The 24,705-nt window shown below is 48.2% G+C and overlaps 1 protein-coding gene across 39 annotated transcripts in view; it reads left to right on the top strand.

Moving 5' to 3' along the window:
• Nucleotides 1–24,705, top strand: part of EPB41 (erythrocyte membrane protein band 4.1) — an 87,458-nt gene that overhangs the window by 50,651 nt on the left and 12,102 nt on the right. For 4 of the 39 annotated variants that reach the window (XM_061360658.1, XM_061360656.1, XM_061360657.1 and 1 more), the window contains 15 exons: nt 1,652–1,727; nt 2,303–2,521; nt 4,566–4,653; nt 5,150–5,302; nt 6,155–6,252; nt 6,919–7,091; nt 8,104–8,220; nt 9,763–9,891; nt 10,949–11,050; nt 12,261–12,472; nt 14,161–14,217; nt 14,338–14,382; nt 15,265–15,327; nt 18,017–18,196; nt 19,939–19,989. In XM_061360658.1, coding sequence (XP_061216642.1) covers nt 1,652–1,727; nt 2,303–2,521; nt 4,566–4,653; nt 5,150–5,302; nt 6,155–6,252; nt 6,919–7,091; nt 8,104–8,220; nt 9,763–9,891; nt 10,949–11,050; nt 12,261–12,472; nt 14,161–14,217; nt 14,338–14,382; nt 15,265–15,327; nt 18,017–18,196; nt 19,939–19,989 — 1,763 coding nt within the window. Of the gene's footprint in view, nt 1–1,651; nt 1,728–2,302; nt 2,522–4,565; nt 4,654–5,149; nt 5,303–6,154; nt 6,253–6,918; nt 7,092–8,103; nt 8,221–9,762; nt 9,892–10,948; nt 11,051–12,260; nt 12,473–14,160; nt 14,218–14,337; nt 14,383–15,264; nt 15,328–18,016; nt 18,197–19,938; nt 19,990–20,357; nt 24,250–24,705 lie in introns of those variants that run through there. The other 35 variants (XM_061360670.1, XM_061360647.1, XM_061360671.1 and 32 more) reach the window with 33 other exon arrangements.

Genomic DNA, 24,705 nt, shown 5'->3' with positions numbered 1-24,705 from the left:
ATGCTGAAACAGGAGATCTGCTCCTTGTTTGAGGATGGGAAAATAGGTACAGTGGGAACAGTGCAAATCTCACAGGAGAGCCTGAGGAAAGCTGTGTGCTGTAGCAAGGTTTGAGGGACTCTGAGGCTGGTTTGAGGTCCAGACAGGGGCACTGGAATGAGAAATAGCTCGAGTAGTATCAGGGCAAAGAGATGCTCTCCAAAGCTGGATTTTAAGGTCTGCTCACACTGAAATTAGTTCATAATGAGAGCAGTGTCAAAGTTAAATAAATTGTAGAGGCTTTTGTGTTCTCTCAGGAGCAAACCTGACTCCTTTGAAAGTAGAAGACTGGTTTATGGAAGTAAAATATTGTTTTATGAATGTGAACTCTTGCTTTATGAAAGTAAAATCCGGGTTTATGACAGTACAGTACTGTTAGATAGGTGCTTTTGGAGGGGTGCAGGACAGAGTGTGTCCTTAAGCACAGACGAGGGAGGAAGTGCTGCAGGGCTGTGGAGTAGAAGCCTCTGCTTTCATTAGCTTCTCTTTGAGTTGACAGCAGGGTGTGTGTAAAGGGGCAGGAGCTTCTCTGGCCATGCTGTGCAGGTAGGATTCAGTTAGTAAGTGTAATGAGCAGCCAGTTCCCTGTGGAATCTGGTCCCTTGAGGTGGGTTAAATGGCAAATAGCTTGATTTTACTTCAGTATATGTTGTATATATGAATACGTGTACATCAGCGTCTGCTGGTTTGGGTACCCTCTGGCACCTAAAATACCTTCTTGGCATAACTTGGTTTGAGCTGTGTGTGATGAAAACAACAAGCCTTGTGTTTTATCCAGTTGTAGCATTGCATAAGATGCAAATCCATGAATGCTACATCCCACTTCTTCCCTGGTTGAGACTGGGATCAGTCTCTGAGCGAGTCAAGCACAGGGATGTCTCCTCTTGCTGAAAGAAATGTTATGTTGGGCAAGTGTTACAGGGGGAAGTTGGAACTATGGGAATTACTCTTGAGTGCTTAATGGGTCAGGACTGTTTTCCATGGGTAAATGGGATTATTCCCAAGAAAATGAGAGGATCTCCAGTCACCGGGATTGTCCATAATGCCAGTTCTAGGTGGGATTATGGGGATTCTTGCTCCACTTAATGCTTATACAAGACTTGCTGTATTAAAGCATTTTGGTCTAGACTTGTAAAGCTCTTCCTGTCTCAGTGCTGGTTTCATCCAGGGATTGATGGTTTTATTGTGCTCAGTTTAACCTGTGCTCTGAGCCCACCCCAGTGCTTTAGGGTGGTGACATTTGAAACTTGGGGTGAGTGATAAACCAGTACTAACTCATGTATTTACAGCACTGACCTCACTTCATGAATCCCTCTTTTCAAGCAATGCAAAACTACACGAGTAATTGAGCTTCTTAGCACTGAATGGAGGTTTTCTTCACAAGCTGTGGTTTATCCATGTCTATTTTCCTGCCCTGCTTTGTTTTCTCCTGCTTCTATCTTAGCTCCTGTAAATGAAATTGCATCTTACACTGTCTGCTAAGCAGCACCTAAGGAATGATCTGCTGGTTCTGTCTCACAGCTGGATATTCCCAGCTTTTGCTGTAACCCCTGACTGTCACAAAGCCGTTGTGGGGTGTTTATTCTTCTCAAGCTCTTCTTTGTAATTGCAGGAGGCCCCTGGGATTTTACTTTCAATGTCAAGTTCTACCCTCCGGACCCTGCGCAGCTGACAGAGGACATAACCAGGTGAGTTCCCTCAGCAAAGCACTGAATATCAGGTACAAAGTGTCAACATTTGGGTGCTCTTCTGTCCCTCAGCAAGGAGATCCGTTGGGAGTATGTTGGGCAGCATCCTCCCCTACAGCCCTGATTCAGCTCTGGGGCAACAGCACAAGAAGGACATGGAGCTGCTGGAGTGAGTGCAGAGGAGGCCATGGAGATGCTGCAGGGGCTGGAGCAGCTCTGCTCTGGAGCCAGGCTGAGAGAGCTGGGCTGGGGCAGCCTGGAGAAGAGAAGGCTCCTGAAGGGGAGACCTTAGAGCAGCTCCAGTGCCTAAAGGGGCTGCAGGAAAGCTGGAGAGGGGCTTGGGACAAGGGCCTGTAGGGACAGGGCAAGGGGAATGGCTTGAACCTGCCCGAGGGGAGACTGCGCTGAGCTCTTAGGCGAAGCTCTTCCCTGTGAGGGTGCTGAGGCGCTGGCAGAGGGTGCCCAGAGAAGCTGTGGCTGCCCCATCCCTGGCAGTGCTCAAGGCCAGGTTGGGCTCTGTTTGATCCTTAAGTTTCTCTATGTTCTCTGTAAATAGTACTTTGCTTTTCCCCCAGGTATTACTTGTGTCTTCAGCTCAGACAAGACATCCTCACGGGGCGGCTGCCCTGTTCCTTTGCCACTCTGGCTCTGCTGGGTTCATACACGGTCCAGTCTGAGCTGGGAGACTACGATCCCGACCTGCACGGCCCAGATTACATCACTGAATTCAAACTGGCCCCAAACCAGACAAAAGAGCTGGAGGAGAAGGTTGTGGAGCTTCACAAAACATACAGGTAAGGTGCTCTTCAACAGTGTAGCCATGAAAGTGGGGTTTATTTCATGTGAAAAGACAAAAGTCTGGCTGGTTTTACCTTCCCTTTGTCTTTTAATATTTGCTATGGGATTTATGTAGTTTTTGGGTTGCAGTCTGGTTGGAGCAGATCTCATCTCTTTGTGTGCACACTCTGTAGCCTACAGCAGGTTTGGGGTTTTCTGGTGCCACATTTAATGAGTAGAACTTCTGTAATATGGAATTATTCCAGGTGATGCAGGAGGTAGAAACCTGTGGTTAAGCTTGACCTCAGGGTGTTTGCCTGCATGGCCATGACCCAAGCAGATGTGTCTTGTTCAGATAGGGGTCACGTACTCCTGGGACCCCCCTGGTACAAGATTAAAAGGTGACAATAACCAGACCTCTTCCTCATCTTGTTTTGAGCTGATTTTCATAGATGCTCTCAAGTGCTCAGGTTGCAGAAGTGCACAGTGCTGCTGTGCAGAGTGGCTGGGCAGCAGCTTCTGCACCCTCCCAAGCGATACATTTGGATTTTAGGGAGGGGGAAAAGCCCATATAACCACTTGGTAATACCAAAACCTTCAACCTTAAGCCTCTTGAGCTGTGAAAAGCTGCTGGTTGATGTGCTAGTAACAAGAACAGAGCGAAGATGAGACCGGCTTGCAGGCAGATGGGAGCTAATAACCCAAGTGCAGTAGGGAAGGGTGGACGTGTACCTCCAGCTGTGACCAGAGCTACAATTAACACCTTGCTCAACCCCACAGATCAATACTTTCAATTGATTCCCCTCCATTTGCACTGAGAGGAGAGGAAATGAGGGAAAATAAGTCCTAGGCTGCTGACAAGCTTCATGACTTGGAGTCAAAGGCCATTAGCTGTGCTAGAAGTGGCAGATCTCATTGCTGAATTATTCATGGCTTCATTAGAAGGATACTTGAAGGTAGAGGATGGAGTTATATTTAATCTGCTAGAGTGTGCAGGAGGAAGCAACATGTACCCTGTGTAATTTCTGCTCTGTATTCTGTGGACATTAAACTGTCAGAGGGTTTTCAGTGGGGAAACTCTACTGAGCCATGCTCCATCTCTTGCTACTTTACCTGCAAAGCACAAGGCACATGTCAGGCGACTGCTCCAGCTCTTTCCTAGAGGATTGTCCTTACATTTGTCTTTGCCTGCCCTGTCTCCCACCACTAAAACCTCTCTTTACATCCCACAAAGGATGTATGTGAGTGCTCAGTAAAGGAGACGTCAAAGCAGGGAACAGAACAAAGTGGATACAGCTGAATTCTCTCCCAGCAGAGCTGCTAGATGTACCTTGCACCCCAGAAACTTATTAACAAGAGCACTTCACGAACGTTGCTAATCCTCCATTAGCAGGATGCTGCTGTTAAGTGAAATTGTGTTGCTCCTCCTGCAGACAGGGCGCCATCTGCTCGTAGAAACTGCTCATTCATCTGCTCTGCCCCATAGGAATCACTGCTGAAGGGGTCTCAGCTGTCCTAGCCTGGGGTCTGGAGAACAATAGCTGGGTTTGGGAGGTCTGGAGGCAGGAGGGGTGGGAGGATGGTATCCATCAGACCCACCACACTTTGCCTGCAATGCTTACTCCACTAAATCATGTTTTGTGCCTCTTGCTGCACTTCCTCCCTTTCTTCTCCAGTGTCTGTGCAGCCACAGGATAAAGTGCATCTGGTTCAGGAGGATGGCTCAAAGCAGAAATTTGTTCTTTCACAATAATTTGATAGTTCATCACAGAATCCCAGCCTGGTTTGGGTTGAAGGGACCTTAAAGCTCATCCAGCTCCAACCCCCTGCCATGAGCAGGGACACCTTCCACTAGAGCAGCTTGCTCCAAGCCCCTGTGTCCAGCCTGGCCTAAATCTAGACATAAATATCTATATTTATATATCTACATCTGGGCACAAATCTGTATTGACAGCAAAAGAAAATCTAACGAGTGAATGCTTTCATGAAGTCTGATCTGCCCCCTGCTAAAAGCAACAGGTAGGGAAGTACCAATCCCTTTCTCTTTCTTTCTTTCCCCAGATCCATGACTCCAGCCCAAGCAGACCTGGAGTTCCTGGAGAATGCAAAAAAGCTGTCTATGTATGGAGTCGACCTTCACCAAGCCAAGGTGAGAATCAGTGTGTGTGCACCTGCCTGTGGAGTTTGTAACTAGACTCATCCTTCCCTTGCAGGAGCGAGTTTGCCAATGCCAGGAGGCTCCTTTTGAAAGAGGAAGTAGGGAAACTCTGACTTGCAACACGAGTGCCTCAAGCGCTCTTGAAGCGATGCTTCCTGATTGCTTATTACTTATATATTACAGGAAGCTTTACAAAGCTCCTGATGTAGACAGGTCCTTGCTGTTAGAATGTACAGCTCTGACTCTGCAACATGAGCCACTGTGCTCAGGGAAGTGCAGGACAGACTCGAGATGAACCCTTTGAGCAAACAGCATCAGGAGGGAGCAGAAGGGAGGAGGTTGGAAGGAGAAATGTGAAGGAAAAGCAAGGGAGCTGGAACCTGAAGTCAGGGCGATGGCATCAGAAGACCAAAGGGCTCATTCGAAGGCAAATATTGACCTGAAACTTGTAACACTGACACTGCTTAAACCTCATCTGCTTTCCCAGGACTTGGAAGGAGTGGACATCACTCTGGGAGTCTGTTCCAGCGGCCTTCTGGTTTACAAGGACAAACTGAGAATCAACCGCTTCCCATGGCCCAAAGTCCTCAAGATTTCCTACAAGCGCAGCAGCTTCTTCATCAAGATTCGCCCAGGGGAGGCAAGTTCTGACTTCCTGGTGCTCGGCTCTTCTTTATCTGCCTTCTGGTTACCCGCACCGTGTGTGTGTGCTGCGGGGAGGGAGGGAGCCCTTCTCTGAGGGAGCATTTTCAGCCTCTGTCGGGTTTCTGAGCCTGGCTTGGTGTTAAGCTCGGGTAGAAAGCACTGACCTCGCTGGAGCTGTAAACCAGCGGGAGGCGGTTTGAACAAGGTGTCATCCAGCACCACCTCCTGGCACCGCGTGGTATTCCCAGCATCCCGAGGAAACTCCTGGGACTGGAGAGGACTCACTCCGTTCTTGGAACCAGGGCTAACGAAGGCTCTTGGTCTCTTTTCGTTTACAACCAAAAGAATAATTACAGATACAGAGCCATACTTAGCACTGAGCCTGCAGCAGGCAGGGGGAGGCTGCCCTGATGCTGCCTCTTATGAAGGGGGAGATCCTTGGAGCGGCCTGGTCGCTGGAAACACAGTGGAGAAAGAGGCTGCAATGGGATTTTTGCCTCTTTCCTCCTCTTCTTCCTCCTTCTGCTTCAACTGCTATGACCCAGCCTTGCAGGGAATTCAATGTTCAACCCCATCCTGCAGCTGGGCAGTGTGATGGGGGTTAAATGAGTCTGAATAGCTGCAAAACCCACAGCACATGACTCTGCAAATCCCTGTGCATCAAGAGAGATGCTCAGGCTTGTGGCCAAGTTTGTGGCCTTTGGTCACACCTGACCTCCTCCCTCACATTGTGGAGTGAGTTCAGCTGCTCTTGGGCTAGACCAGCACTTTGTGCTGCAGCAAAATGGGAGGATGGGCTGGGGACTGGACTCCTGTGACATTTCTAACTAATATTTGTTTTCTACAGCAAGAACAGTATGAAAGTACAATTGGGTTCAAGCTCCCAAGTTACCGGGCAGCGAAGAAGCTGTGGAAAGTCTGTGTTGAACATCACACGTTTTTCAGGTGGGTTTTGAGTGGTGGGCTCACCTTGACCAACTGATGCTTTAGATTAGGTGATGAAAATGAACACTCCTTCTGAGGTCCTTAGGGCTTCACAAAATCTCGAGTGAAATGCTTGAGAGACATTAAGTACCTACATTGCAATGGATTTCTAGGCAGCTTCATAAGATGTATAAGAATAACTGTGTCCTGGGCTGCCTAGAGAAAGCTCCTTAAGGGGAGACCTTAGAGCAGCTCCAGTGCCTAAAGGGGCTGCAGGAAACCTGGAGAGGGGCTTGGGACAAGGGCCTGTAGGGCCAGGCCAAGGGGAATGGCTTGAACCTGACAGAAGGGGGATTGAGATTAGGTAGTAGACAGATGTTAACCACATCAACACCAAGGCCAGGTTGGACACAGGGGTTTGGAGCAAGCTGCTCTAGTGGAAGGTGTCCCTGCGCGTGGCAGGGGTTGGAGCTGGAGGAGCTTTAAGGTCCCTTCCAACCCAACCCATTCCATGACTCTGTGATAAGGCAGAGATCTTCTGTCTCATGCAGATGTGGAGTTATTGCTCATGCACATTGTTTTGATAGTCAAGTGAATGCAGCAGACCAATTTGCATTTGAATTTCTCTTCCCCTGCTGCTTCCTGCACCTGCAGGCCTGGTTTCTAACCCGTGTGCTTGGTTTCCAGGCTGACTTCCACTGAGGCCATCCCAAAGAGCAGGTTCCTGGCGCTGGGCTCCAAGTTCCGCTACAGCGGGCGAACACAGGCGCAGACAAGGCAGGCGAGTGCCCTCATCGACCGCCCTGCTCCTCAGTTTGAGCGCACGGCAAGTAAGCGAGCATCCAGGAGCCTGGATGGAGGTGAGTGTGGTGCTCTTCCCCCTCCATGCCTGCATTCAGTAGGATGCTGAAATGCTCCTTCAGTACCACCTCAATTCCCTGCTTTAAAGAAACCCCGACCCATAACATCTCGCTTTACTACGAGACCTGGACCTAAAACGCACACTGCTAGTAGCACCAGTGAGAACTGACTGACAAAAAGGATGTGGGAGGGTGTTGAAGGCTCATGGCAAAGTTCTGCTTGTAAAGATATTTCCTTGTTCCATCTCAATGCATTTTCCTGTTAGTGAATCGGGAATTGAGCTGTTCTAGGGTTTGTTGAGCTGCTGAAATTACATAGTTTTTCTTGCCAGAACTGTCTGAAACTTTTCCACTGTTAAATGATGCTCATGCTGAAGCTTGTGGCCTCTCAGTCAAGTGGGCTCATCCCTGATGTTTTTAAAAGAGCCAGATAGCAGCAGGCCAGTGGAGGTGATCTGGATTGTAAGGTGCTCGTAAAATCAGGATCCAGGGAAAGGGGAGCATCCCTTTGCCCCGAGAGCACCTGACAGAGCAGGAGCAGCGTTGCTTTGAGCCCTGCGCTCATGCTGCAGCCTGGGAGGGAGCAGGGCTGCCCCAGCATCCTGTGGCCAGCAGCAGCCAGGCTGCCCCTGCTCCTGACATGGGTTTACAGGGCTCAGTGACACCCGAGCCTGGGCTTCATGGCTCGGAGCTGGGAGGGGAAGGGTTGCTTGGCTTGAGCTCTGTACCTCAGCAAAGCAAGATGCCAGCTCACTGCACTCTGCGTGTGTGAGGTTACCCAGGCATGATGCACAGGGGCAAAAGGACCAGCAGTGTTGTTGCCCCTTGGCCATGCCCTGTGGACATGTATAACCCTAGATGTATAGAGGAATCCATGCTGCAATCCCACACCTGAATGCCAGAGCTTCGAAAAGAGCAGCCTGTGAATGTGATGCTTGTGTCCCCATTGAAGTCTGCAGCCTGTTTGCATCTGCTGTGTGGGCAGTCCTTAACATGTGCCCCATTTCTTCAGCTAAACGTGCGACTCAGAAAGTTGAGTTCAGAGCCATAGAGGAAGAGAAGCAGGAGGAGGTGGTGGTGGTTGAGGTTCCTGAACCAAAACCTGTGGATCAGATCCGAGAGAAGCCAGGTATAGCTGTGGTGGTGGTGGCTACAACTCTCTGCAGCACCTTTCCTATCCTTTACATGCTTGTTCCTGACAACTCAAAGTATCACCTAATCTGGTGGCTTTCTTTTCCCATTCCTTTGCAAGAAGAGATTTGCAGTCAGAGGACAGAGAGCCCAGCAGAGCCCTGGCTCTGGAGACTCATTAAATCTCTGCCTTGCACCTCATTAGGCTGTAATTCCAGGGGGAAATGGGGAAAAGTTGAGGCCGTGCTGGCCCTTGAGGACTGTCTCCTTGTTAAATTTGGGTGGCTTTGTAAATGTGGATTAGAAAACGTGAAAGTTTGACCTTGAAACTTCTTGTAAAGCTTCTGAAATCCTTCATCCTGGGACCAGTTTGCCATTTTCCAATGGGTTTTCTTTGGGCTTTGAGAAATGCCACCCATTTTGCTACCTGGAGCTTATATTTCTCTTAAGATAAATAATACTAATAAATATTAATGCCCTGAAGAGGCATGTAAGTACAACAGAATATTTGACTACTAATAAGTGTATCACAGCAGCGGTGTTGTCAAATGCTTGCAGTCTTCATCACTTACATAGCAAAAGCCTGTGGTGCTTGAGGGCTGGAGATAATTCTGCACATGGGAAGGTGGCTCTGTGTTCCTAACGTTTAGATTTGAAGTACATTTAGTTAAAGCTGCTCGGTTTTGTATAGGTTTTTATCTAGAGGAAACTGGGTGTTAGAGTGAGTCCAGAGAAAGGCTTTGGAGATGCTGCGAGGGCTGGAGCAGCTCTGCTCTGGAGCCAGGCTGAGAGAGCTGGGCTGGGGCAGCCTGGAGAAGAGAAGGCTCCTGAAGGGGAGACCTTAGAGCAGCTCCAGTGCCTAAAGAGGCTGCAGGAAACCTGGAGAGGGGCTTGGGACAAGGGCCTGTAGGGACAGGCCAAGGGGAATGGCTTGAACCTGCCCGAGGGGAGACTGAGCTGAGCTCTTAGGCAGAAGCTCTTCCCTGTGAGGGTGCTGAGGCGCTGGCACAGGGTGCCCAGAGAAGCTGTGGCTGCCCCATCCCTGGCAGTGCTCAAGGCCAGGTTGGACACAGGGGCTTGGAGCAAGCTGCTCCAGTGGAAGGGGTCCCTGCCTGTGGCAGGGGTTGGAGCTGGAGGAGCCTTAAGGTCCCTTCAGCCCAAACCATGCTGTGATTGTATGATTCTATACTAGCAGCCAGCACCTGCATCTCCCCACTGCAGGCAGAGCACAACATTCCAGAGCCATCAGGTGTCCCCACGTATCCCTGCCTGGGCAAGAAGCCTGCAAAGCTTACAACAGTGTTGTTCATTTCCCCAGTCATCCCACATCCTGGGCCTGTGTCTGGCAGCGCTACAAGGACTGATAGCAGTGGTGTGATGGAAAATAATTACCAAGCTGCCTGGTTTAGAAACATCCTTGCTGTTCTCTGCCACTGCCTTGGAGTGGGATCTCCTCTTGCTCTTTCCTCTGCTGTGGTGCCTGTCGTGTGTCTTTGCAGTTCTCCAGCCACTCCATTAACACATGCAAACATCTTTCTAGCCAAATATGCACTTGAACCTTTCCAAATGAAGCCCATTGCAGAGGAGGAGGAGAAGGAGGACAAGGTAGTGGTGGTTAAGGTCCCTGTGTCCGAGCCAAAGTCACCAGAGCCATTGCGGACGTGGTCAGGTACAGCCACAGTGGCATTTGGTATCAGGGTGATGCCCATGCTGTGACCTGCTGGGTTGATGTGGTGCAGTGCTGTAGGATGGAGGTTACCTTGTTTGTGGTGGTGTTCATTGCCATTAAAATCACAGCCAGCTTTGCAAGCGTGCTGTAATACATGAGTGCTGCTTTATCGGCGTGTGCCTGAGGTGCTGTGCCGTGGCTTGGCTGTGTGCCTGTGTGCCGAGTTGAGCGTGCAGTGGCCTCTTAACATTCCTCTGTCACTGTCCCTTCTGGAAAGGTGCATTCCTCTGAGCTATAGGAACATGCAGTGCCTGAACATCAGGTTGTGTGCTCCAGGATGCTGGAGGTCACCCACACTTTGCTCTGTTTATTTGCTAGGGAACCTGCTTCTTCCCTGCTCAGGGTGGGATTTCCGAGCAGCTTTAATGCTGCAGACAGATGCACCCTCATCATAATTAAACACAGAACTGATTGCAGAGTTCATTGCAGGAGGAGGAGACTGAAGCCATGGAGGAGCTAACTGGGAACTTAACCTCTTCATTTGATCATGAAAAACACAAAACCAGCCCCTGTGCTTCCCCTCTAGGGTATTCGTGGAACGGGCTGCAGCAGAGTGGACATCAGCCTGTATCAGACCTGAGCACATCCAGGCATCTCCTGCCTCAGCTGCCTCTGCCTCGCATTCACCTCCAGCACTTTTTCCTCCTCTTAACACTTCTGTTCCCAGTAGGGACCATTTCCTTGGCCGGGACATCGATGGTTGATATTTTATATCTCGTAGTTTGGAGCGGTGGGTTTAAATTGTCATGTGTCAAAATAGCCAAAGGTGGTTCATCATGAAAATGTAACTGCAGTAACACAGTTCTGAACAGTACACAACTCATCACTAGATGGCAAAGGAAAAGCTTGGTACCTGTGGGTGTCTTTCCTGTGTGTCTTGATGCTTCTGAGCACTGAGAGAAGCAGGAGAGGTGGCTGCGTGGATTTATTGGTGGCAGCATTGCCTTTGCTGCTTCATCTTTGAGGTGGCTTTTTAACACATCCATAATTCTTTTAGCCAAACATGCTCTTGGCATTGTTGAGATAAGCCCAATTGAAGAGGAGGAAGAAGAAAAAATGCTGGTGATGAGAGAACTAGAGCTGGTCCCAAAGGAGTCAGGTACCACCATGATGGCTTTGCACACCCAGCATCCTCATTGTCTCGGCTGTCCCTGCCACCTCACCACCCCTCCATACAACCTCCCCAGTGGCTGTCACTGCTTCTGTGGCATAAATACACCAGGACACAGCACCCAATGTCCATCTGAAAGGATAACACCATGTCTGGCTCACAGAAATGAACTGCTGTGCTGAAGAGCAGGGGAGATAATGGAGATGGCAGCAGTGGTTTGGGTTTTCTTTTCCCAACCCAAACCACTCTGTGAGTCTATGAATGGATTCAGGTAATTCAGGTGTATTTTTAGTGGAATGGCCACGAAAACCAACATCAGGAGAACTCAATAAGCTCATTGCATCTATAGGTACACACAGTGAAGTAGCTGGGGCTTGCTTTGTCACACAGGCTTGAACATTTTGGAGGTGTCAGACTTTTCAGGGGTTGGGAACTGACTGGGAAATCAGGAATGGGAGGAAAGGAGAAGGCAGTTGATTTTGGGTGTACCAAGTGCTTGTATTGAAGACTCTCATCCCTCAGGAAGATGGGTTTTGGCAGCATGCTATTCATTTCTGCACTGTCACTGATCTGGAGATGATGGGTATCTTCTCGCAGTGTTGCTCTGGGCTGAAGCAGGAGATACCCATCTCAGACACGCAGCCCCAGCCTGCTTTGAAACCCACCTGGAAGTTGCTGTGAAGGTTTATAGAGCAGTCCTTGATTGTTCTTTCCTTTGAATTGCTGAAAAGATGGGGAAGGTGGGGGAAAGCCTGTGTTGCCCTTCCAGAAACCATCCGTTCCTGGTTGAGGAGATGCCAATGCTTCAAGAACTCACCCCAGCTCAAAGTGGTTCCATTTTAATGATTGCACTGGGAGCGGATTCTGTGTCAGTGGTGTGTGAAGGACCCAGAAACCGATGGCACAGTGTCACACATAGATTCACCTTTCTGGTGTGGCTTCTCTGCAGAGTGCAAGCTTGCTTTTTGGAAACCATCTGTTGTGGGATTCGATATGATTTCAGCCATAAGGAAAATAATCTCAACTTTTCCCATACTAAATGCACAAGCTGCTTTGCTCAGCATCTTGATTTCTTTTTCCTTTTTCCTCCTCCCTTTCTTTTTGAACATCAGCACTGTAATTTGGAAAGACTTTGCCTGCACTTTGGCAACGTTTCCCGTTGTGAACTTCATCCCTGTCTGTCTCTCCATATGCTCAGCAGCAGCTGTGATAACCCCTGAGAGGAGTCCCCGTCCCACCTCTGCCCCGGCCATCGCTCAGACCCACGCTGTAGAACCAGCCCCAGTGAAGCCCGACGTGAAGGATGTGTCTGCTGCCCATAAAGTAGAGAAAGAAGCAGCAAAACCTGATGTGAGACGTGAAGAAATCCCAGCAGAGAAAGCCAAGCCAGAGCCAGCTGATGCATCAAAGGTAGGTCACACCAGTGTGTCCTTGGAAGAGACTGCACTTGTGCTCGGATGGAGCACTGGCTCTAAAAGCCACCCCAGAGGGTTTATCCCTCACCCATCAGGTGGGATTGAGGGGCAGGGATCTGGATCCCAGGGAAACCCCATCCCTGAAGGAGGAGGTCCAGGGCAGCTGGGTTTTGGTGGTTGCAGGCAAACCAAATGCAACTTGCTTTAAAAAAAACTGGCAAGAATTGCACACGAGTTCCTGGGACTTGCATTTAGGGCTCACCCATCGCCAGGCTCCCTCTGATTCCTGGTATGACAGCAGGAGGCAATTCCAGTGAAATGGGTGATATGGATCTGGTCCCAGCCCAGTGCCTGGGTGCAGATGTTTTTCACATTGATAGGCTTTCTGTGGGAGAGCTGTGAGTACCTTCCTGCAAACTGAACTGAAACTTCCCTTGTGAATGGCACTATTGAGGCCCTGGGGGGGTTTACTGTTTAAAGCACATCTATTTAAACACTGATCTTTCTACAACTGAGTCCTCTGCTGGGGTTGATCCATGTGTGGTGTTCTCCAAAGTCAAAAGAATATGCACAATTATTGTCCCTATTACAGTATCCTTGATATTCTGCTAATCTGATTGACTGAAACCTTCCAGTGTTGCAGCAGAGGTGGACACCTTGAGATAGAATATTGCCATATGGAGCTGTTCTCAGCGCTACTGGAGCCACAGTTTGCTATAAGCTATCCCACAGTGGGTCTTGTATCACATGCTCCAGTTGATTAAGGTGATTAATCACTGTTCATTAAGGAGATGGAGGTGTAGAAAGGACAGTTGGTTCCAAAAATGTCATGGATCATTGTGACCAGTGATTCTTAAATGGAAATGCTGATGGGATCTCCATACTGGCACTGTCAGTGTGCCTCGTGGCACATCCTGCAATGCTGTTCCTACACTGTTGCTCACCTCCCGGTATGAAACAGAGCAAGTCTATTTGATTCATCCCACCTCACTTATTACAGAGTTTTTCCCCTAAATCCTTAAACATTGGGTTTATTTTTTCTTGGAATGGAGATGTGGGAGGAAACTGGGGATTTGAACGTGCCAAATTTACCCTGTTTCTCAAAGTAGCTGCATCACTTTTAGCACCCACCGACGTTACTCTGCGTTCGCCTGCAGAGGATTTGGCAATCCAGCTTCCCTAAAACACTTCCCTTAAAGTGTTAAGACACTTGGCTCCCTCCTTATGGCCCATAAAAGAGCTGAGTTTGTGATGTTAGGCTTGATTTTGTCCATAGTCTTTTCTGACTGACTGTGAACATCCTAACCTGTGCATAGCGAATAAAGCTCTGGTTTTGAGAAGTTCTCTGTTGACTTGAGCATGTCGCTTTTGATGTGGATTCCACTGGGAGATCCAGCTGCAAGTGAACTTGGAAAACATTGCCTGGCAAAGCTGTCATGCAAATGGGAAGCCCTTCTTGGGAAGCACTGGAGAGCACTGGTTCCCAATGCAGATAGGAATTACTGTAGATGTGCTGGTAACTAACAGAGCTGTGGTGTCATTAACTCCTTCCGGAGAGCTGCATGGTGGTTTTTGCATGTTCACCAGTTTCAAAACCAGCTTCATGTGGTTTGAAACTAAAGGGGCTCTTGAAACAACTCGACTAACAAGGAATGTTTTTACCAATTTATTTCTCACATGTAGGTGAGGAAAACACACACTGAGGTCACAGTACCCACCACGAATGGTGCCCAGCCCCAGGTTTGTGCTAAGAACAACAGTTAGGTTGCTCACATGTTATTTTTAAGGTTAAACAGTGAGGTTCAACAGAGTTAAATAAACCAACAACTCTTTTTTTTCTCCCTTATCACTGCCCACCAGCAGCAGCCTGCAGAGAAAGAGGAAGAGCTGATAAGGATGAGGAAGGTTAGCAGTTCTACCCTCTCTCCAAACGAATTTGCCATCTCATTCATGCATCCGTAACCTGTTTAAAAAGACAGTGCTCCACTTTCTTCATGAGCTTTGGGTTGGGGTTTAGTTGTTGTTTTATTAAACTGCAACTATCATGGAATCATGGAATGGGTTGGGTTGGAAGGGACCTTAAAGCTCCCCCAGTTCCAACCTCCTGCCAGGGGCAGGGACCCCTTCCACTGGAGCAGCTTGCTCCAAGCCCCTGTGTCCAACCTGGCCTTGAATCAAACATTTGATTTTAAAATCAATAGCTTTTTGTCCCATTGACAGTCTGATTGCTAAAATGATGCATGTTGAATGTTCAAGAGAATCACTCTTGGGTTGATCAATAAAATTTACCTTCTCTGTAGCAAATTCAGGTAGAAACCAAAGAAACTGTAAGTGTGCATTGCAGGAACTGCAATTAAAAATGCTTCTTAAGTAACAGGGGACATACCCAAGATGGGAAAGGTGGCTAAGGCATAGTTGCTTTACACATTGAGGCCATGTAAAGGTTACACCTCATACACCAGGGTGCGCATTCAGTGCTCTGAGGGATGTGTGAAGCTCCCCCAGCAAACCTGTGACCTGTCCCTTTGTGGTGAGCACTACAAATGAAGGCGAAAGCCAAGAGCCCCCTGGGAGCTGTCTCTTTAACAGACTCATTCCATGTCCCTATTGTCCATGAGCAGGACCCCCCCCATTGCTGGTGGAGGTGCCCCCACGCTCAGCGCTGCGCTCCCCACCTTCAGTTCACGTTTTAAGTTGCCAATATAGCGAGCCCGCCAGAACAACGTTTTAATTTGTTGTGCTTTTTGTTTGTTTGTTCTGTTCCCCCCTTTTCTTTCATTTTCACAGAAGAGATCAAAGAGGCTAGATGGTGAAAACATTTATATCAGGCATAGCAATTTAATGTTGGAGGTTTGTATGAACTTGAAGCTTTTTTCAGTTGCGTTTGCCTAGACCTGCATCTGCGCTGAACCTGTTTCTTCCTCTTCTGCTGCTGCCTTTCTTTTTGCATGCTCTTGCATGAAAAACCTTTTGGGGTTGTTTTGAAAGAGGCTTTTTGCATGGTGACGGTAAGCCTGCTGGCGTGCAGGCGTTCTGCCTTCTACCTCTTCTGACTTTCATTCTCTCATACTTACCCAAAATATATGATTGGCAGAGCTGCGTGCTCAGGTCTGCTCTTGGACCCGCTGGGTGCTCACAGTGGTACCAGTCCTAGGGTGGGTGGCTCATGGACAAGTTTCTCCTTGCTTGGGATAAATGAGTTTCCAGGGGGAAGAGACAATCTGTGAGAATACAAACCTCAGGATAAGCTGGAGGTGAAATTGGCACCTCTGTGGGGTTCAGGCCACTGTGATGTTCATGTTGCTTCCGACCGGAGCGAGTCTTCCCTTTGGACATTGCTGATGGCACTGCAGCCCTTCTCGCAGCGCTTGCCTTGTGGCATCTTAACACTCCCTTGGGCCCCATCCTGCATCAGCACCACGTCCCCTTGGAGCTGACACAGGGGCTTAGTGTACTGTGAGTGCCTTGTGAGCAGGCAAGATGCTGTTTTATCCCTCCACAGACAGCTCTTCCCTTCGCTTTGGGAGCCCTCATCCCTCCTCAGACAACTTTTCCCTTCTGTTTGGGAGCTTTTACCTTTGGTTTCACCCAAGCACAGTCTCAGAACAGACCAGGCCAATCATATATTTTCTTTTCTTTAATACACCGTGTTATGGGAGATGTTTGTGGCTTCTGATACTCTGTTCCTGTGTTACATGTTTCTACTCCAACTTGCAGCACCAGCAGCTGGTAGGGTTTCCCTGTTGGTATCTCTTGAAAGAGAAGTGTACCAACGCCTTCTCCTAACCAGAATCTGGAAAGTTGTGCAGCTTTTGGGTGGGATTTTTCTTTTTTCTCCTATTTTTGGACTGCTGTAACCCAAGCTTTTGGCCATGAGCGAAGGGGCTGCAGCACAATGGGCACTGGGATGCTGTGGGTACCGTGCCTGTCACTTTCTACCACCCAACTCAAACAGCTCCCTCTCCCCAGCCCAAATCAGAGCTTTTTCATTGCTTCCAAACCCCTTTTTCCCAATTTCCCCCTTTTGTCACTGCAATACTTGGTGCTGGCATTCAGCCTGTTCCCTCTCCACTGCCCTTCCCATCGGTTCTGTTGTAGGTGCTCCAGCCCTCCCTAGACCCCAGCAGCTCACCCCCTTTATTCCTTGTGTTCTTTTTACTCCATGCACTGGGCAGATGAGATGTTTTCCCAGCAGACATTATCCTCCCAAAGCTGCCACTTGTTTTTATTGAAAGCTCTGTGGTCGATAGCCCATGTTCTTACAGAGCTGGAGGGAAAGCAGTTATCGCTTCCTGAGCTTGTTCCTCAAGATGCTTTCAAGACCCATTGTGGCTCCATGGAGCTCCTCATGGCTTCAGCAAACCCTCCCAGGACCACCTCTTACACAGTGGTGGATGGCCAAGGTGGTCTTTCTTCTGTAAAGCAGGATTGTAGGGCTCCTAGACCCAGCAGGCCTTTACCCTGGAGTCCTCAGCAGACTCATTTCTGCCTTTCTGTTTTCATTTTTGCTATCCAGCAGGCACTTGCCCTGTGCTTTGAGCCAGGATCCATCCCAAACTGGTTCTTTACCCCTCAGAACCATGCCAGAAAGAGCAAATGTCCAAGCTGCAGGTATTTGGTGGGAAACCCTCCTAGAGGGATGCATTTACTCTCCCATCTTCTAAACTCCATGGGCCGAGTAACAGCTCAAAGCAGAAAAGTAGTGAAATTCCCCAGTGATGCTTTTACTGACCTTAATTTCTCCCTTTCTAAGCTGCTTTTCAGCACTGTCCAGAAAAGTTGTTTGGCTTCTGCCTATTTTCAGCGAAAGCTTCGCTTTCAACAACCTCTGGTTTGTTTGCAAGGCAAAAGCTGGTTTTAAACAGGAGGAAGAGAGCTGACTTGCCTTAAAGTCTGTGCATTTATGCTGTAAACTGGCATCACAGAGCAGAAAGTTGGCTTTGTCCAGGTGAAGCATTTTAGGAGGAGTTTCTCAATTGATGCAGCATAAAGCAGATTCTCAGATTGATTTGTAAAGGGACATCATCTCCATGTCACGTGTCTAAAACCCCTTGTGGTAGCTTATGGAGGGATGAGATGAGAGGGGGGTGGAAAGGTAGTGAGGGTATTCTGGGTCCAGAGGTAATTCCTGGTAGGATGAAAGAGAAATAGCTCTGAAGGGAATAAAGAAAATTGGGCAAACATTTCCTTTAAACATCAGTTGTGTTTGTAGCTGTGAATATTCAGACTAGTAGAGGGGAAAGGAAGCAAACCCACCCGATTTTAAGGCATTAAATTAAACAACCCAAACATAGTCTTAAACCCAATCCCATATGGGGAAACCCCACGAGGTTACACCTCAGCTGCCATCGGGTTTGGTGGGTTGAGTTTATCGCAGTTAATACAAGAGGAAAGAGGAGAGAGGATGCTCCCGTTGTGTGTTTGCAACTGCTGGAAGTCGGCAGTACCTCTGCTGAGCGCAGCTTTGCTAAGCAGCAGCTTAGGCAAGTGCTGGTGTCACCTCCATGTCTCTTCATCTGTCCTGTCCCCTCACTAATAGGATCTAGATAAGACCCAGGAAGAAATAAAGAAGCATCACGCCAACATCAGTGAGTTGAAGAAGAACTTCATGGAGTCCGTCCCGGAGCCTCGGCCGAGTGAATGGGACAAACGTTTGTCCACTCACTCCCCATTCCGAACCCTCAACGTCAACGGGCAGATTCCTACGGGAGCGGATGGAGTGAGTACCCCAGCGGCGCGTGGCTCTCGGTGCTCTGCAGTGTTCCAGGGGACAGCTTTGCAGCTTCAGCTCCCCTTGGGTTGTGGTTAGATTGAGTTGTAATGGTTCATTGTGACTTTTAACATGCCTGATGGTCTCTGGGAGAATTGATGATTTAGTCTTACATAAAAATGTGATCTTTTTGGTAGAAAAGAGCATAGGAATCCTTCACCTGGTTTTGAATCTCCTTTTCCTACTGTTGCCGTCTGTAATCCTAGTGTTGTCCCAGGGCTGTTTTGGGGACTGGCTTATTCCTGGTGCCAGGGAATGCATCTCCCCAAAATGTGCAAAAAGAACCCCAAAACTCTAAAGAGAACTATTACTTCAGCCACAGTACTGCAGACAACCCAGTGGAGAAGCACTGGGATGGTATCCTATTTTCCAAAGTCACTCTGTTCTGCAGTTATAATCCAGCATGCCATTGGGTTTAGTCTTGCATTAGGATCTGCAGGTCCTGCTGTGCTGTGGAGGCTTCAAGAAGACTCCTCAGGTAGCTACAGCAGGGCTGTTCATATGTGATGGAAACCTTTCTCCTTGCAGGAGCAGGGCCTGTAGTAGCTGCACACATTCATTTTCTCTGCTAATTCCCTTAAAAAAAGGTAATTTTTCAAAGAAACCAAGTTGGAGCAGCAGAGCTCTGTGTGCAACTGGTTTCTTGGAGAGCAGACAGCTGCTCTGTCTAATATTGGTGTTATCTAGCTCAGCTTGTGAGTGTAACAGTGCCCGTGGTAATCAGTCTCTTCAACAGTAAACGTGATTTCTCATTACGACTGAAAACTTGCATCCTGGCTGTGTGGCAGTTGTGGACTTGGCTGGTTTAAGCCCAGCTTTTCCCATTCCTGCCCACACCCTGCAAATGAGCTGGGATTTAATCTTCAAACCATTGTGAGGGAGATAAGTTTTAGACAGAAATCATCTTGCTGTGGATGGAGGTACAAGGTTTTAATGGCCAAGTTTACTCCAGGCTCCTCAAAGCACTGAGAAAAGCCATGATAATTACAGGGCCTTTTTCCACCCTGCTAGAAAAAACACACCACCACCACCACCCCCCCAAATGAACCACTCAGGGTTGATTATTATGCTTGGAATTACCCAGTTCAGCACATGGATGGGTTTTCCTCTTTGCTTGCTGAGCATCAGGGTCAATTCTGCAGGAACATGGGCAGCAGAGTGCTGCAGTGCTGTTGGGTGTAGGGATGTGCAGGTGGGACAGAGCAGGGGCTCCCAAGCTCCACAACTGCATTTCAAGAGTGATGTTCTTGGGTATCATGAAGAGTTTCTTCCAAGGCGACCACATTGTGAGGTCTTGGGGCTGCTCTTCACGGTAACTGGATGGTGTGGGCCTTCCCTGTCTGAGGTCCACAGCAATGCAGGAATTGATGGCAGCCTTGGACTTGCATTTCTGGAAATACCCTCTTAATCTGATCCCCTCTGAAGTGGGCTTGCTCTGAGGTGGAGGTGGTTCTGCTGTGAGCATCCAGAAATGCATCTTCACCAGGCAGCTACTGGGGTGGGTTTTGCTTCACCTGCACATGTTTAAGGACAGGAAATGATGATGCAAAGCAATCCTGTTTCTCCTGGTCATGGTATTACCTTCCCCCTGCGATAGTGACCAAGGGGTGTTCTGCCAGGGGCTGCTTTTCTGCTGTTCCTAGATGTTTTATGGCACAACAACTGAACCTTAACACGCTTTATGTGTCCAGGTCAAGAAAGTCACTGTCCTATCTTCTGAGAGACAGGTTGGTGGGCTTGAGGTAAAGCTGCTGTTCTGATATGTGCTTCTGAACCAGACTTTTGCTATTGCGATGGCACCAAAGCAAAAACTCAACAGCAGCTGCTGGATAACACTTTCTTTCTTTTGGCTACATGAAGTAGTTTCATAACTCACACCGAGAGGACTTCTGCACTGCTGCAGCTTTTGCAGCTTTCAATTCTGCTTCTTTTGGTGCATGGCTGGTTGGAAAAACAAGCTGCATGAAAGATATAACCGTGTACTCGGCGAGCAAAGCAATGATGAAAGTTTAACTGTACCCTGTTCTTTTTATGTTGTCTTTCTTTCTGTTTTTCTTTTGTTTTAATGATCATGTTACTCTTGCATTTTATATTTTCTTTTGCTGCCCAGTCTCCTGGCTACTTTCTCCCTAATCCTCATCACTTAGGGGTGTGCAAAGAACCAGTCCCAAAATACCGCCCTGATCAAAGGAGGTTAGCTCAGCTCAGAGAGCTCAGAGCCAAGTTCTTCCTCTCCTAGGCACGCTTGGGTCTGACCAGGTCTGGCAAACTAAAGGGATGGAGAGTTACTAAAAAGCTACATTTCCCACAGCCTTTTCTGTCTTCAGTGGAAGCACTGGAGCCCTTGCTTGACCCTGTGATGATTTACTCAGTCTGGGCTTTTACATTCTTTAGACTCCAGAAACTAAAGTGCAAAAGAGCAAACTGGAAGGAGGTTGCAGGGCTCCCACTGCCATCCTGCAGCTCCGCGCTCAGCGTTTCTGAGCTGAGCGGTTTTCCACTTGTTCCAGTAGGGTTTTCAAATGAATTATTTTGATACTGTCACCAGAAGTTTGGCAAAGCTTTTTGTACCTGCACTGCAGTCTGGATGCTCAGTGACACTGAGCAAAGGCTGCTTTCTGAGAGCCCTGTAGAGTAGGTGGCTGTCAGAGACCACGTTTTGTACTCCACTGCTTCTGTTCCTTATGCCTCACATGTTTTTTCTCAGCCATTTCAATTCCAAAACACTTCAGTGGGTTCCAAGCACACGCTTTTCTGGGAGGGCAGGTGTAAATCATGGTCATGATCCAGATGTTTGTGTCAAAACACGCATGATCCTGATGCAGATGTTCATGAGCTCTGCAGAGAGGACTGCGCTTTGTAGCCCTGAGGCTGGTGCAGCCCAAGCCACCAGCAGCTCTGCTCTCCTGGGCAGTTAATTTTTACATTGAGAAGGCTGTCCTCATGCTTTGCACACCTCCAAGTATCCTATTGGGCACTTCCCATCTGTCATTTTTGTTCATCTCTCTCTGTCTCTCTTGATCTTCTACCACGAAAGCAGACACGGGAGCATCCTCTGTTAGTACAGGATGAAGACAAACTAAAAAAGCAGGAGATACCTACTGAGACAGCCTTTGCCCGGCAAGCAAGTGAAGAAACTCTTCCAAAGGTTTCTATTCCAATCCCTGAAGAGCAGAAAGCACTCAAAAAGTGTCAGCTGTACTCTAGCATTTTTCCTTCTCCACGTATTCCCTTTATGATGTCCTTTCTCCTGGTCATAGCACTGACTGTTTGGTGGCTGCTCTTTCTCTGAGTGGCAACAGGGTCGTGTTGAAACCTCAAGACCAAAGCTCCTGAATGTCTTGGCCGTAGCCTCTGCTGCATCTTCCTTGTCCTGGTCTTTGCTCTCCGTAGTTCACTGTCCCGGGAAGGGGACTCCCCACGAGCGTTGTGTTAATCCTGCTCTGTGTCATGTGTAGCTGTGATCCGGGCCCTGGCAGGAGTGGTCATGGATTGCCAGGTCCATTGGGAAGTTTCCTGCTCTATAATTGTACAGTGTGCTCCCAGTTGCTATAAGAGGCCAGATGGGGAGTGTAGATACATGGCAGGAGACATTTGCTGCTTCAGCCCCTGTAGACATCGCATAGGCATTGCTGAAGACTTGCTTTTAAGGTTTCAATGTAAGGTATTCACAAGAAGGACGTTTGATGCTGGTCCAAAAGCAGCTTTGCAGCAATCTGCCGAATCTAATCCATAACCACTCCTTTTCTAGCCAACTATTACTGCTTTAAATAAGAAGTGTTGATTCTCAATGCTGCTGTTAGAGTTAACTTAGAGACAGGAACAGGCAGCTTGTCATTTTCCTGGTGGGGGAAGCCTTTTGCAAAGCACCACAGCTCCCCCCTGTCCATTTATCCTCATTTCCAAGGAAGTACACCATGTTATAGGAAAAAACCCATTGCAAAGATGTATTTATTGTAAAGAAATGACTCATTTTTCTGAACCTGGTGGTCTCGGTGCACTCCAGATGTGTTTTATTTCATTTGTGTGAACTAACTGGCGCATGTTTGCTTAGGTCACAGGAGTGGAGTAACCTGCTCTTAGGTACGTCTCCTCTGTTAGCATGACTTTACCACATCAGGACACACTTCTAATGTTACAGCCATGGATTGTTTTGACTTCTCTTAACGGAACCGTTGCATGCTGCTTGTTGTTTATTGCCTACAAATGTAAATGTCTGGATGATGCTTTACCCTGGTTGAGCTGGGCTGAGCAGAACTGCTTTGTGAGCTGGAGGGAAGATGGGACTTTGTGTCTAAAGGGTTTCTTTTCTGTATATAGTAATTATGGGACTGAGCTGAGCCAAGTGCTTCTCCTTTTGTAGTAATCTGCTTTCTCTTGCCTACTCCGGAGGGTTGGTGTAGACACAATTACTTCTCTGAACAGCCACCAGTGCCATCAGTGTTGGCAGCTGCTCCAGCAGCACTGAAGAGAAAGGAGCAGATGTTTACTACAGGGACTAAAATGTGTGAATATATATAAATACATGTATTTATAACCCTTTCTAGATCTGTATCCATGTGAACAGTGTTATTTAGGAAGCTTACAGGAAAAAGACATAAGGCAAATACAGCACGTGCTGTCTGATCTGAAGGGCTGTGGTGTATCACGGACCACTTGAGCTGCCTCTCTCTTCACTTAGGGTACAGGTTGAGGCTCTCTAAATGCTGTCTCAGAAACTTTAGGTTGCTTGTGAACCCCTTTGTTGTAATCTCACAGGAATCCTCCCAGTTCCTCTTGTAACCTGCTCCGATGAGTTCACCGGTTTGTGCCTTTAGGACTTTTGTTTTTTGAGGATGCTGATTTTTCCTTGGAAAGTATTCTTCTCTTTTTAATACACTGCCTTTAATACAGAGTCTTCCTCTTTCAGCAGTAGGAAGTGTAGGAGTCACTGGGTTGTTGTGCAGGCAGTGGATGGATGGTGCTGCATCCTTAGAGTGTGCTTGGACTCTGGCAAACTTGGTGTGAGTGTCTTAAGCAAGGTGGGAGAGGAGGGGAGGGGAAGGATGCTGAGGTGCCAGAAGATAGAGGTTGGAAGAAGCCAAGGGGATGCTTCTGACTGGAATTCCCTGCCTCAGTCTCCTTCCCCAGATTGGAACAGACATGATGAAAACCAGGGAGTATTCCTTTTCCCCAGCCTGGTGTGGAGAGAGAAGGGACAGGAGTTGGTTGGATCTCTCTCTGTCCATTTTCTGTCCATATTTCCTGGGGAAGAGCAGCTTAAGCACACTCCTGCTCCCTTTCAAAGCCATTGCTCGGGTTAGCTGCCGTGTGGCTGCTGTGAGCAGTCAGGTTGCTGCATGCTGTCATTGTGATCCGGTGACAAGTACTTTGAAGCCATACCAGTGACTTCTGCAAAGCCATGACTTCTGTAGCTCTGCCAGTTCCAAAGGACCTGAAGTCTGAATATCCTTGCCCAGAGCAATATTTAAACATAATGCTCAGGGTATCTTATCTGAGAGGGGTGGGAGATTCGCTCTGTTGCTTAAACTCAGTTCTTCAACTTCTTTATTGAGATGGTCTCTCTTTTTCTGATTTAAATCTTGAGATAAGGCTGGTTTTCATCAGCAAAAAACCTTTGAAACTTTACACTCTGAGAATGCTCAGGAACATTTTTGGGATTTATAGAACACTTATCACTGCAGAGTATAAAGAACCTGATCAAATGCTTTATATTTCTATGGCAGTTTAGAGGCCAGTTATCGACATTCATCTGGGTGGTTATGATCTCTCCTGACAGAGAGAGCCCATAGCTTGCCAGGAGCAGAAACCTCATCTGGTTGACACCACAGTGATGTGCCCATTCTGCTCCAGCCCCTTTGCTTGTCACTCCTCTGCTTTCTTTCATCCTGTATCTCATACATGTCAGTGCTGTGTTGGTTCAGTCCTGCTTTCACCCCTTTCCCTGGATGCCTGCACAGGATGCAGTGCTGAAAGAAGGGATTTTGGGATGCCTGTGTTGTGCAGGAGAGGTGATTTGCTCTAACTTTGTTTAAGGGCAGAGCTCTCAGGGTGTCGGTAAAGGAGCCAACACGTGTTCTTAGCTCCCTTTTGCCTCAGGAACAAACCTGCTGCAAAACCCCGGCTCCCTGACCCTGGGCAGTGTTTGGATGTGGCCAGTGCAGTGCCCACCTGCGGGTGATGCCGAATTGAATTATCCCTTCCAAGGGAAGCTGGTGGTGTCCACAGCAGGTAACCTCATCCAGGTTGGCATGAGAAATCCTCATTTTCCATGGGACCTGCTGCAGAAAATGGTGTCAGGCTTCTCCAGCAGTTCTGATGTTGATTAGACATCCCCAGTGTGCTGTGGTGTGGACACTCAGCTGCAGCGAGGCTCTTTGGTGCTCGTGTGTGGATCCAGTTAGTGGCTGTCAAGGCTTCATTGTTTTCCATCATGAAGTTGGTGTTGGCTCCGTGCT

Source organism: Neopsephotus bourkii, unplaced genomic scaffold, assembly GCF_033783945.1.
Source record: "Neopsephotus bourkii isolate Nb327-2 ecotype Australia unplaced genomic scaffold, CSIRO-AGI_Nbou_v1 NB_1036, whole genome shotgun sequence".
Taxonomy (NCBI): domain Eukaryota; kingdom Metazoa; phylum Chordata; class Aves; order Psittaciformes; family Psittacidae; genus Neopsephotus; species Neopsephotus bourkii.
The sequence above is the reverse complement of the archived record's forward strand: the minus strand, read 5'-3'. Positions and strand labels throughout refer to the sequence as shown.